The sequence below is a fragment of the Xenopus tropicalis genome, chromosome 2 (genome assembly GCF_000004195.4).
Source record: "Xenopus tropicalis strain Nigerian chromosome 2, UCB_Xtro_10.0, whole genome shotgun sequence".
NCBI classification, from domain to species: domain Eukaryota; kingdom Metazoa; phylum Chordata; class Amphibia; order Anura; family Pipidae; genus Xenopus; species Xenopus tropicalis.
Window position 1 is genome coordinate 154,423,261 of NC_030678.2, and position 14,925 is coordinate 154,438,185.

Here is a 14,925-nt window from a genome sequence, read left to right on the forward strand (position 1 = left end):
TGGAAAAAAGGAGAAAAGGCACAGGTTACATAGCAGATAACAGATTAGTTCTGTAGAATACAATAGTGTTTTATCTGTTATCTGCTATGTGCCTGTGCCTTTTCTCCTATAAATGGCTGCCTCCATGGCTACATAGCAGCTTATTTATATAAATTATAGTAGACTTTCTGAAGTAAACACACAACTTTTACCAGTGCAGGGCAGCAGCACATTATATTTTAGTTACTTTTATACACTTTCATTTTTTGGTGTTACTGTTCCTTTAATAGGAGTTGTTTGGTAGTAGACATTGAAAGCTGACTGAGCAGTCGCACAAAGCTATAATTTGAAAGCTCATGAATGTGATGTTATTTCCAGTGAAACCACCATTTAAGGCTGATCACCCTTTGTTTTTATTACCCATAGGCTAAATGTTTATGGTTAACAAGTGAAACTTGCTATTCCAGAGTTTCTTGGCCTGCCGTTATTCGTGCCATATCTGTCAGCAGTGTCTGTGTAATGCCTGAAATGCTGCCATTCTCTTGCATAACCTTAAATATTGTTCTGTAATAAATACATTGTCGTGTAATGCCACACAACTTCCTGCCAACATTCCCATGTTTGGCCAGCTTTATAGTTCTGCTATGTACTTGCAAGTATTGGTAGAGGAGCATGCCAGAACCCTTTCTCAAATTGCAAGGTAAACTTTATAGAACCATACAAAAAAAAAACAAAAAACATTGTATGACTGTGATTGATACTCTTAAAGGAGTTGTTCACCTTTAAATAACTTGAAACTTGGAGCGCCACTCTAGTTTGGAATTTTAGCATCTAAATGGTTGCTAGGGACCAAATTACCCTAGCAGTTAGGCAGTGGTTTGAATGAAAAACTGCAATATGAGTAGGAGAAAGATAACAATAAAAGTGCAGCTTCAAAGAGCAATCGTTTTTGACTCCCAGGCTCATTTAAAAGCTGGAAAGAAGCAGAAGAAAACAAATAATTCAAAAAAACTGTAACAAATAAGAAATTAAGACCATGTTGCTGTGCTCAGGAAAGAGACCAGAAGGCTCATATGCCCTTTCGCATCTCATTCCTAAACAGAGCAACATCAGACCACTTCAGAATTGAAAAATACAAAATTCGTTATATGGCATTTAATAAAACCTTAAAGGAGAAGCAAAGGCTGAATCACTGAGTTATTGTAATCACTTACCTGAAACCCCCGGCCATTGCTCCTCTAGGAGAAAACTGCACCTCTGTAGTATATGCAAGCGAGCAATCCTTCTGGCTTCCTTAATGAAAAAGCTGGCTTTTTAGTTCAACTGTTCCTGCATCAGCCCAGGGATTCTGAAAGGAGGAAGAACGACCATAACTATTTTTACTAAAGCTGGCCACATACTGATAAAATAGTACGGAACCTAGTTTCATACGATTATTGTCTGTATTATCATACAGTGGCAATCATTCGTTTAGTCAGGTTAGAAAATATCAGTTGCATAATGACAAAATCTGGGGGGGGGGGGATATCCTTGGGGGAACCTACAGTGGAAGTCCCTTTGGAACGATTGATGTTTGCCAAGTATTTCATGGTCAGAACTTCCTTCCATTTGTATTTTTAGGGCTCTGGCACACGGGGAGATTAGTCGCCCGCGAACAGGGAGTTTTGCCGCGGGCGACTAATCCTCCCCCTGTGCCAGAGCCCTTAGGGCTTTATCCTACAATTTCAGTCTGAACGTTAGTTTATTATACGCAAATATAAGGTTCTGCTTAATTTTTCTTATGGGTATATCCTCTTTCATCCTCAAATTCCAAAGTCAAGCTTTTAGCAATATTTACTGTCTGAGATGCATCAGATTTTCAGCAAATGTATGCCTCTAGTTGTGTCACAGAATGCTGAAATTGACAGAAATCTTTCCTCCCCTGTTTAAACTGCTTAGCAGGCATTATATCACTAATACCAAGCAGTTTTCAGCTTCTTACATTCAACTTCTTACTTTTATTTAATTCTTAAAGGAGAAAGAAGGTTAAAATCTCAGGGGGGTGCCAAAAGGATAGGCATCCCCCAGTGATTGTAATCTCTTACCCAAACCCCCGGCCAGTGCTCCTGTTAGGAGAATACTGCACCAGCCGGGGTGTATATGGTGAAGCCATCCGCTTCCTCCCTTCTCGGTCTTCACACAGTGGAGTGGAAAACTGAAAAAAAAACAGCTTTCTACTCAACAGTGCATGTGCGGGCCCCGGGATCTCATCATAAAGAGAAGGAAGGAACAGGATCACTCGCCTGCATTGACTCTGGGCCGGTGCAGTTTTCTCCTAATAGGAGCACCGGCCGGGGTTTCAGGTAAGTGATTACAATCACTGGGGGGAACCTAACATTTGGCGCCTCCCAGTGATTTAGCCTTTCCTTCTACACACCTTATACACACGTTCAACATAAGTCTAATAAACAGCATTTTTTGCAGACATGCATTCAACTAATTGTTTTAATTTAAAAATAACCAAAAATCCCACAACAGAAAAGTTAAAAAGAAAAAAGCACTTTCTCTTTAAGGGCTCTGGCACACGGGGAGATTAGTCGCCCGCGACAAAACTCCCTGTTTGCGGGCGACTAATCTCCCCGAGTTGCCATGACCCGCCATCCCACCGGCGAACATGTAAGTCGCCGGTGGGATGGCACACGCGGCGGTGCAATTTCGCGCATATCGGCGAAGTTGCCTCGCGCGTCTTTGTCGGCGATTCCGGGAAATCGCGCCGCCGCGTGTGCCATCCCGCCGGCGACTTACATTTTCGCCGGTGTGATGGCGGGTCAAGGCAACTCGGGGAGATTAGTCGCCCGCGAACAGGGAGTTTTGTCGCGGGCGACTAATCTCCCCGTGTGCCAGAGCCCTTAACATCCTCTATAAATGAACTTCTTTTTTCCTATAAACCTGAGATCAGCCACTGTAGGAAGGGGAGGGTCCTGTTTGTACAGAACTCATTTCCAGAACCCCAGGGGGCAGAGATTAGTATGTATTGGCAACCTATGGCTTTTTTGCTGCTGGTTCCATTTCCTGGGTCTGTAGAAGCAAGCTGTCATGATAAAAAAAAAATCAACTAAACTGTAGCTGATGTTTATTTCATTTATTTCACAGTTGTTGGACATTTTTTTTTTTTTTAGGTATTTAAATATTTAACTTCTTGTTTGTGAGTTGCACAACCTTACATTTTTCACGAGTCACTGGATTTGCTCATAGTGGCTGATTCCAGCATAGGCAATACTGACAACAAACATGGCTGAGAAAGATTAACTCTTTATATGTTAAAAATGATGTCGAAACATTACATGGGTGGTTCACTTTCTGTTTTAGTATGTTATAGAATGGTCTATTAGCAAGTTTTCATTTGGTCTTCATTTTTTTAGTTTTTGAATTATTTGCCTTCCTCTGCTGATGTTCTCCAGCTTTCAAATGGGGGTCACTGACCACAGCAGCCTAAAAACTATTGCTATGTGAGGCTGTAATTTTTATTTTTGTTATTTTTACTTTTTATTCCTTATCTTTCTATTTAGGCCCTCCCCTAATAATGTTCCTGTCTCTTTCAAACTGCTGCCTGGTTGCTAAGTTCATTTGGACCCTAATCACAATATGAAACCTCTTTCTTTTTAAAATATCACAAATCAAAAATTATATTTAAAGAAAATATCTCACCGATATATGAATAAAAAGATATGAAGTTTTTGTTCCATAAGCATTAGAGTAGAGTGTGCCTTTGTGTGTGCCTTTGTTGCTACAAATTGGACCCTAGAAACTAGATAGCTGCTAAAATTCTAAGGGTGAAGACACACAGAGCTACTAGTAGCAGCTACTTGTCATGGCTACTACAAAAGACAATGCTGATCATTTACTGATAATTGTCCCTGTGTGTGTTTTAGCAGAGGCAATTCTCAGTGCTGTCTATGGCAAGGTATTTTCTGGAGTTTAGTAGCCTTGAAAAATTAGCTGCTACTAGTAGCCCAGTGTGTCTTCCCCTAAAGTGGAGAGCTGCTGAACAAAAAGCTAAATAATTAAAACACAAGTAATACAATATGGTCTCAGAAAAACCCTGTATATATCATACTAAGAGTTCATTTGAATGTGATCCCCTTTAAAATTCATTTATAAAATACTGTTACTGAGCACCCATTGCAGTGTAGTGGGTTCTATAATATAGTCATGGTTGTCCCTTTATATGTAATATACTGTTAACCCTTCTATGCCTTGTTTTAAACATTACTAATCACCTGCCATCCCAGACCCTTTATGTGAGTGGGAATGAAGTGGAAACGACGGAGCACTTGCATATTTTCTGTATTAAAGTAATCGCAGTAATCGCAGGAGTTCATAGAATTTCAATGAACATTATGAAGGAATTAGGGGTGTTGTGCTGGTTTTATATTGCATTCTGTGCATTGGGAAAAAAATCTTTACAGGAAAAACACCCCAACTTATTATGTGATCCCAAAGCCTAAAGCTGGCCATACACCAGGGATCCCCAACCTTTCTTACTTGTGAGCCACAGTCAAACGTAAAAAGACTTGGAGAGCAACACAAGCACCATAACAGTTCATGGAGGAGCCAAATAAGGGCTGTGATTGGCTATTAGGCAGCCTCTATGCACACTATCAGCTTACAGGGGCTTTATTTGGTAGTAAATCTTGTGTTTATTCAACCGCAACTTGCCCCCAAGTCAGGAATTCAATAATAACTCCCTGGTTTGGGGGCACTGAGAGCAACATCCAAGGGGTTGGGGAGCAACATGTTGCCCCTGAGCCACTGGTTGGGGATCACTGCCGTACACATTAAGATTTTTAAAAGATCTTTTTATTATGGTTTGGTTCACACAAACCTTACCCTAATTTGAAGGATTTGTCGGATTGCATTAAAATTGGTCGTTAGGGAGAGAAAAATCTCAGTGTGTATGGCCACTGTATGACATAAAATAGCAGAGTGTTGGCCTCTGTTTCTAAAGCTCTCTTCTACTGGCTTTGTGAGCTCCATGTTGTTTGCATACAAACACACTGCATGTTATATAAAACCCTAAGGAACGCCCCAGATAACTGCATTAGCGAAGGAATTTACCCTGATTAGAAACCTGAAAACATCCGTAAATCATTCAAGATCAGCACCGAGAGATAATAGTTTCCATGGAAACAATTTCTGCCGCCTTGTCGACATCAGAAGGCTTTTCAGACCTGATCCAAAGCAAGTCTGCAAACAAATAGCTTATCAGCTCCCTGACTCTGAATAGCAGCATCAGCTTTAACCCTTACCCGATTGGCTGGTCATGCAACGGCATGTACCTCAGAAACACCAATTAAAGGGCTCCAGAAAGTCTTAAAGGGGTTGTTGACCTTTAATATAATTTAGTATGCTGTAGAGAATGATACTCTGAGAAAATTTGCAGTTTTTATTTTAAATTTTTTTTTTTTTCTAGTATTTGTGGTTTTTCAGTTATTTAGCTTTATGTTTAGCTGCTCTCCAGTTTGTAATTTCAGCAGCTATCTGTATGACAGAGACGGAATCAGAGCCACCTACTTTGGAACCACCTACTCCTGATTTTGGTTAAACAGGAAGTGAAAATAAAGTCAAATTTGACTTCCTGGTTCTTACAAGGTGTAGAAAACAAATTCCACTGAGAAGTGATAGGTTTCATCTTTTTACTGTTAAAAAAAAAAAAAAAAAAAAATATATATATATATATATATATATATATATTATAAAATTTTGAGTTGTTTTAATTCATAATTCCTCTGCTGCATGTCCTTACATAAATATATATAACTTGTATATGAATGAAGTTCATGTGCTATGTAGCACCCATCCTCCTTTCCAATGTGATCAGTGACTATGTTATTGGCTGGCACAACAGGGAGTATTATGTTATATGGTCTATGTAAAAGGAAAAAGCTAGTGAGGAGAGATTGATGGCTGGCTCGGTGCATTAACTAAAGAATCCCTTTCACCTCCAGCTTCCCACTTTATCTTTTATCCAGGTCAGCAATCTCGGATCTATAATCACTGCTGACATTCTCTTTGGCATCCTGTTAGCAGTCAGATTAGTGTGGAATCCTTATGTTGCCTTGCAGACTAGCTTATACCTCAGAGGGGGGAAGTGCACTTACTTTAAATTATATTAACCATTTGTCTTTCAGCAGGGGACTATGACACCAGGCCATGTTATCTGGGCTGCAGTCAGAAAACTGCTGTTTCATTTTGGTGTCTTTCAGGTTTAACAACTCGCTATGACATACTGACCAGTGTTAAATATTAGCTGTCATGGCCCTTATATAGTGCCCCCTACAGTTGTTTCAGCTCAGTGTTCATTATGTATAGCAGGGATCCTCAACCTTTCTTACTTGTGAGCCACAGTCAAATATAAAAAGACTTGGAGAGCAACACAAGCACCATCAAAGTTCATGGAGGTGCCAAATAAGGGCTGTGATTGGCTATTAGGTGCCTCTATGCACACTATCAGCTTACAGGGGCTTTATTTGGTAGTAAATCTTGTTTTTATTCAACCAAAACTTGCCCCCAAGTCAGGAATTCAAAAATAACTCCCTGGTTTGGGGGCACTGGGAGCAACATCCAAGGGGTTGGGGAGCAACATGTTGCTCACAAGCCACTGGTTGGGGATCACTGATGTATAGGATAAAGATCCTCTCATTTAGTAAGGTCACTAAACGAGCAAATCTTTACCCCAATATGCCCACCTTAGGTGGACGATATTCTATTGCTTGTTGCTTGGCCCTAGGGCTCAACGGTATGTTACAGTTCAGTCTACAGAAATAGTAGTGATTTTGTTAGTTGTCTTTGTGAAAAACCAGAAACGTTGTTATATTAGTTTTCAAAAGTGGTGAAATTCATAAATGAGTAGTGGAAGTAGATGGTGGAACCTTTCTAGCTATTACAGTTCTTCCATAGAAAGAAACTTCTTTCTAAAACTGCATAAATCTGTATAATATGCACATAAAAATCACCTGCTCAGCTGCTTAGTAAGTCAGGGTTAAAGGGAATATCCACCCAATAATAGTCGCTAAAGGCAGTTTATGTCTGTCCTTTATTATTTGCATCTCTGTTTGCCAGACTGCTTAAACAACGTATCAGAAATGGACTTTCCTTCAGCCAACACTCCAGCTCCCACAAGGAACAGTAACACCAAAAAATGAAAGAGCTTTAAAGTATAAAAATATAATGCACTGTTGCCCTGCACTGGTAAAACTGGTGTGTTTGCTACAGTAACACTACTATAATTTATATAATAAGCTGCTGTGTAGCCATGGGGGAAGCCATTCAAGCTGGAAAAAAGGAGAAAAGGCACAGGTTACATAGCAGATAACAGATAAGTTCTGTAGAATACAATAGTGTTTTATCTGTTATCTGCTATGTGCCTGTGCCTTTTCTCCTTTGAATGGCTGCCTCCATGGCTACATAGCAGCTTATTTATATAAATTATAGTAGACTTTCTGAAGTAAACACACAACTTTTACCAGGGCAGCAGCACATTATATTTTAGTTACTTTTATACACTTTCATTTTTTGGTGTTACTGTTCCTTTAAACACTTGTGTTGTGCTCCTTCTTGGGTCTGTTAATTGCAGATTGTGCTAAGCATTGTGGGAGCTAGAAGTCACGGAGAGATGAGAGCAGCTTTCTAATAAAGATATGGAATTCCTGATCCTGAAACCCATTATCCACCATTTTAAGCAAATAATTCTCATTTTTAAAAATGTATTTTTATCTCTGTAATAATAAAACAGTACCTTGTACTTGATCCCAACTAAGATATAATGAATCCTTATTGGAGGCAAAGAATTCTTAGTGGGTTCAGTGTAAATGATTTTTTAGTAGTATGGGAGTATGGAGATCCAGATTACGGAAAGATACCTTACCCAAAAAACAGCAAGCATTCCAGATAATGGATCCTATACATGTATACTGTTTCTTCAGTCTAATGGGACTTCCAGAGGACACATACATTGCTTTCAATTGCATTTACATTTAAAAATATACAATTTCTTGCTTACTTGCTATTACAAATAGTAGCTGTTATTGCAGCACTTGACTTCTCAGATTCACCCTGGACTACTTCATTCATTTATTGATTTATTGACCTGCTTTTGTTTTTCCATTACCTTCATCACCCACTGAAATCCCTTTTTATTTCTGTTTTTCAGATTAATTTGCGCTTAATCTTAGTAAGCGGCAAGACAAAAGAGTTCCTGTACTCACCGAATGATTCGGCGGCAGATATTGCTAAGCACGTATATGATAATTGGCCCATGGGTAAGTGTGTATTAATATGCATTTCCTTTCCAGAAAAAAAAAAAATAGTGAAAGTGAAGTTTGCAATAGCCATCCAGCATCTAATGATGGTTACTGGGTATTATAGTTCAATAGCAGGCCATTTGTTATTAGTGATTCCCAGTTTATTACTAGGCTGATGAACAGAAGCTACACAGAGTAAATTGTTAGACAGGTAACCGTTAATACCTGTTGTACTGTATGGCAGGCTTTAGAACCACGCTGTGTTGTGCCATGGTCGAGTAGATAAATGGTCCATCTTATTTTTTTTTTTAATTACTCTTTAAGTTTACATTTTTAGTTTTAACCTAGCAATCGCAGTCATTTGAGTTAAGGTGGCCATACACTGGCATAATCGTGTCCTTCAGACCAATTCGGCAGCTTATCTGCCAGTGTATGGTTCCCTCCAACAAGCCACCCCAACCAATACTTGGCCAAAAATTGACCAGATGTTGGTCGGGCAGGATTGATTTTTCTGTCGGATCAAGGACAGCATCAGCTCTTTGATGTGGTCCTTGCGCTGGCTATTTGTATCCCCTTCATTGTAGGGCCAAACAATCACCTTAGCACAATATTGGGGGGAAAGAGACACTTGTTTGGCGGCCTCGGCAAATGAGCGAATCTTACCATGTATGCCCCCCCCCAGCCAGATAGCATTTTAAATTGGAACTGGGGAAGTGCCAGAATTAGAAGGTAAATAAATAAATAAACTATAAGAAAAAAAAGACCAATCAAGTAGATGCTAAGATTAGGCCATTTGGTAACACACTAAATGATAGAGGTGATCTACCCCCTTAAGAAGCATGGACATGGATTATAAGGAGGATGGACATGCATGTTGCACCTACTCACTTGCACCTTATGAATTGCACGCTAACAGCATTTTGTGTCGGAGATATAATTTGGCTCTCCTCACATTTATGCAAGAAAAGAAAATATTTAGCAGGTACCTGCTATTATGCAGGCATTCTGGGTAAAACAGAACACAGTAAATACACCCTTTTGCTGCACATCAGTGTTTTTATGCATTCCCTGTAGCTTGTAGCTACATCTAAAAAAACAGGTTGCTATGGCTTCCTGCTGAGCTCTCTATATAGTTTCTGGCCTTAGCATGATCACACAGAATGTCTCTGTATTAAAGACTCAGCCCTTCTCTATATATGTGCTATTAAGTATAACTCAGTGGGGAGAGGCCTTAATCACAGAAAGACACCGTAATAGCAATACATTTTAATCTACCCTGCTTATAATAGTCATGAATATAGGCCCACAGTCACACCTGTCCTTCTTTTAAAGGGCACCTATCACCCCTATATTGTTTCCCCCATTAGAGGTGAGGCCTAATAGAGTTCACACTCAAGATAGGGGAAACAATAGTTTTTTCCTAGCTTACAGATATTCAATAGCAGTCTTTGCCCAGCGTAAGTAACACTACCAAAAACACACTACTAAGTTAAATGGTTCCTGGTAAAATTTAGCAACCAGCATGTTTTTTTGTAGTGTAGGAGGAAACTGCAGTGTCCTAGTGAACAAAACTTGGTGCTCACCCAAAATAAGCTCTATATTTATCATGGGCAAAGTACAAACAAATGAGTCTTGTTCATTGGAACGGAAGAGAAAGAAATACACTTCTGCTTTCAGGCAACAAAAAAATAGGGCATAAATAAGATCTTATTTACCAGCAAACTACAGAGAGATTTATTTGCAGGAATTCAGAACCCTCTATAATTCTGACTCTGATTATTCCCTTTTTATTTATAAAGTAGAGCCCCCACAAAACACCCCAAATCATTTTAACAACTGGTTCCTAATGCTGGCCTGTGCATTTCTTGTCTGACAACATTTCTAACCTGTTTAATTCATATCTGGCTGATATTCCTGTCCAACATGATTACAGACTGTTCTGTTGATACTGACCACCAATCTGATATAAAGTGCCAGTGCCTTGGACAATTTCATCTTAGAATGGATTTCACAGGGATTGTTTAGCATTTTATAGACAGAATACTTAACACTTGGAAGGTAAAAAAATATGTTTTTTAAATTTTAATGCAAAAGATAATGAAACAAAAAAAAAAAAAGCAGATTTTTGTTGTCTTGTATAAATATTTGTTGCTGTGGGTGGGTCATTGCAGGACATTCATTCCCCTTTTTGTTTTTGGGCCACTTTGGCCTTGGGTTTGGCATAATTACCCTACTGAAAGATAAAAGATTTGTTTTTTAGCAGTCTTAAAACAGGGTCTCTTGCAGTGTTTTTTTTCTGTGTTTTACACAATCAAACGAAGATGCACTGTAGGCACACAGGGCATTTTTACGACTGCTACCATCAAAACACAATACTTTACACTTATATGTATGTTATTGAATGTAAAGCCCCATCTAACGTGCTCAGAGTGGTGGTGGCCAGTCAAAATACTTTACATGCTATTAGCTTTAGGTCTTTTACAGATGCAAAAGCTTCTTTATGCAGTAAATGGCGAACCCAGGTGATACACTATTTAAAAAGGAACTCTGGCTTCTGAACCATTTGCATCATTTGAAATCACTGCTGTGCCTAGCGTGTCCTGTGCGCTGTGCCTGGCGTGTCCTGTGCGCTGTGCCTGGCGTGTGTGTCCTGTGCCCAGTGTGTTCTTACACTCCTGTAAGGCGATTAACTGGGAACACCCACAGCTTTTCATTTCTTACCAAATAACTTGCAAAGTGCATTATCTCTGCACTGCCTGAATAAGGAGCCACTTACCTCCTGCACAAATCCACAGTGATTCCTTTCTGTTTTCTCAGCTGACAGTTATTTGTACACAGAAACAGCAGTGTGCCGGGGATGTGCCAATACAGGCAGCAGCGGCAAATGATTTGTCTCCGTAGGGCAATTACATTGTCAGCAATGCAGCAGGGATTTATCTTCCTCTTGCACCTTTGCCTTATTTAACACTTTGTGTTAAATTTCCCTGGAGGAGACCAGACCCAACTGATGTTAGTCTGCTGCTTTGCTGCGCAAATGATGAGGATCTGAGTCAGTATTTAGGGCTGAGGCCCAGTTTAAATGGCATTTAATGTGGATTAAAATTGCTTTTTATGTATTATCCTTTATTTATATAGCGCTAACATAAAGCTCTCCAGCTTTTACTTCCCAATTATCAGGGAATCAGACCATAGCTGCTTTTCTTTTTATTTGGCACAACCTCTTCCAAAGAAACCATATATACTGTATATATATATGACTGGCTCTTTAGAAAATCCCACCAAGCGAGGAACACATCAGTGTATTAGTGCATTCCTCTCCCGGCTTGTCTGCATGGTCCAAAGTTTGATCTTATTGTTAGCCCAGGCACCAGATGATTGAGTCATCCTGATCTGGGGCATTAGTGGCCAAAATAGGCAAAGATTAGGTTTTTTTTATGCCCAGCCATGTCTAAGTAAAGGACTGTAGGATGGATATGACTATTATTGATATAATACCTTAATGTAGAACTAAACCTCAATTAAAGAAGTTGTGTTGTACATAGTTTTGTGCTTCTGTACCAGCCCAAGGCAACGGCAGCAGGGAAGATCTGTGCCCCCAAAGATGCCCCAGTAGCCCCCCATCTTCTTTTCTGCTGATTCCCTGCACATTCTCTGTGCTGCTGTCACTTACCTGAGCTTAGGGGCCCACTCACAATATACTGTATATATAGAATATAAATGTCACACTATACTGTATATATAGAATAGAAATGGCACACTATACTGTATATATAGAATATAAATGTCACACTATACTGTATATACAGAATAGAAATGGCACCCTATACTGTATATACAGAATAGAAATGGCACCCTATACTGTATATACAGAATAGAAATGGCACACTATACTGTATATACAGAATAGAAATGGCACACTATACTGTATATACAGAATAGAAATGGCACACTATACTGTATATACAGAATAGAAATGGCACACTATACTGTATATACAGAATAGAAATGGCACACTATACTGTATATACAGAATAGAAATGGCACACTATACTGTATATACAGAATAGAAATGGCACACTATACTGTATATACAGAATAGAAATGGCACACTATACTGTATATACAGAATAGAAATGGCACACTATACTGTATATACAGAATAGAAATGGCACACTATACTGTATATATAGAATAGAAATGGCACACTATACTGTATATATAGAATAGAAATGGCACACTATACTGTATATATAGAATAGAAATGGCACACTATACTGTATATATAGAATAGAAATGGCACACTATACTGTATATACAGAATAGAAATGGCACACTATACTGTATATACAGAATAGAAATGGCACACTATACTGTATATACAGAATAGAAATGGCACACTATACTGTATATACAGAATAGAAATGGCACACTATACTGTATATATAGAATAGAAATGGCACAATATACTGTATATATAGAATAGAAATGGCACACTATAAGACTGATTTGTAAATTATTCATATTTTTAGTATATGGCAGCTTTGAAACTAGTGCCATTAGCAACAGAATCTAATAATCAGCCCTGTAGCATCAGATGGGGAGCTCCTGTGCACAACTTTAAAGGCCTTGATTATTACTGCTGTAGAGATGCTGACCCTTTACATAGTTACATAGTTGGGTTGAAAAAAGACCATCAAGTTCAACCCTTCCAAGTGAATTAGGCAAGAAGTTCAGTATATAAAATATGGCATTTTTAGCCATATTAATTTTTGTGGTTTAGTTCTCCTTTAAATGGCTGACGTGAAGAAAATCCTTTGATTTCTTTACAAACAGTACAAATCATGTTATTCTTTGTTAGAAACGCTGGACTCCGGGAAGTCATAGGAGAGTAAGAAACTCTGTATTTTTATGGTTATTTCCTGACCTGACCCTGATGTTTTACAAAACAATTGCCATTCGTGACTTTTCTGGGAATCACAAGCCTTTTTTTTTTTTTAATGAATTCAAAGCACTGGAGGGGAGCTGACAGGAGCATGGCCCAAGGAACAGACTGTTGGCAAATCCAAAATCCACTTAGGTGATATATACAGTTTAAAATAGATGTACTGCGGTTTGTAGTAAAGGGAAAACTAAACCAATGTTGGCACTCTTACGGGTAGAATGAGTTAACCAGGATTCCATTCTTTCCATAGCTCTGTGCCCCAGAGACGTAGGAACTCATACCATGTCTCACAGTTCCTTCCTACAGACCCTATTCATGTAGTTATAAATGATGGTTTTGATTTCAGCCTCCATGCTGTGCTGAGAGGTATACATGTAGGGTGCCACATCTAATTCCCTGTGCGCTGTGCTTACCATTCCATATCCATCACTGCTTTTTACAACCTATTTTCGCTTTTTAGCACCGTGCCCGCTAGTTTGATATATTTCCAATTCCTCTGACTTTCTAGTAGTTCACCTTGGCCGCTGTGCGTGCCTGGGAATGATGAAAGCACCGGGAAGCCGTCGGTTTATTGGATGGTTGATGTCAGTGATAAGGTCATGTGCGAAATAGGAACTGTCTGCTATCTGAGCAGCATTCATAATTTTCACATGTTCTGCAATATTTATTCTAGAGGTGCCACGTGGGGTCACTCGCTCCTTCCTTTGCCTTGAGAGCCCGTCATTGCAACTGCAGAAAGTGCCTAATAAATCTGTGAGGTCATTAATTGCTGCAAGCATGCTGCTTCTGTCAGATCTCACTATAGTGCAATCCATTATGATATGGATTTTTGCTTTGCACTGATAGCTTTATTGGGTTATAATGTCACATGAGAGGGTGTAATCTGTTTTAAAGGGGCGTGGCACTGGCAAAGCTGCTCGGTACATACAAATCTACTCCTATGTACTGGCAGACTTGGCACGTAAATGGGCAAATGCAAAACTGGGAACTGCTCATTGAGTGGCCAACAACTGCCTGTATTTGTTCTTTCATTTTGCCAGATCCACAGTAGTTTGGAATGTCAGATGCCAGGATTTTGCATAATTGTTATAAATATTATTGATATTCTGGTTCTGTGTGTGTCCCTTCCCCAGTGGGATTCTGGAGATAACACATGAAAGCTGCACTTTTGATTTCTGCCTTTCTGTTTCAATTTAGGATTTAGATTCACTTCAGGTTTTTGCTGAGGGTTTGGTTTCAGAAGTTGTGGATTTACTAAAACTCTAACATATCTTGTTTTTATTTATTTTTTAAATTCGAATAAACTCATTTCCACAAATGCCTTACATTTACTAAAAAGTTAAATTAAAAGACAGTGCAGAAAAAAGTCATCTAAGGTTTCTGCATTGACTTCTACATGATCTGTAAGTTTTAGCTGGCAAATTGTCAGATTCAAATTTTTAGCCATTTGTATGTATAGTAAATATTGAAAAACTTGTGCTTTGTGAAAAAATGATTAAATGTCCCCTTATTGTGTTAGGACAAAGCAGTGCTCTATAGGCCTTTTACTACTGCTCGGCTGAACAGAGTGCTCCTGGAACCAGTAAGAACACAGGTACATGTGGAGTTTGGTCTGCTTGGGTCCACAGGTGGTGCGAAGTGACCCAAATGCTGTTTGTGACTGTGCTCTAAGGGTGTTTATTCAACAAAACTGAACACTTGGGGATGTGGCGCATTGGACAC

General features: G+C 39.1%; 1 protein-coding gene across 1 annotated transcript in view; it reads left to right on the forward strand.

Moving 5' to 3' along the window:
* Positions 1-14,925, forward strand: part of ubl3 (ubiquitin like 3) — a 57,028-nt gene that overhangs the window by 28,853 nt on the left and 13,250 nt on the right. Inside the window, exon 2 of the mRNA NM_001114268.1 lies at positions 8,171-8,279. Coding sequence (NP_001107740.1) covers positions 8,171-8,279 — 109 coding nt within the window. The remainder of the gene's footprint in view (positions 1-8,170; positions 8,280-14,925) is intronic.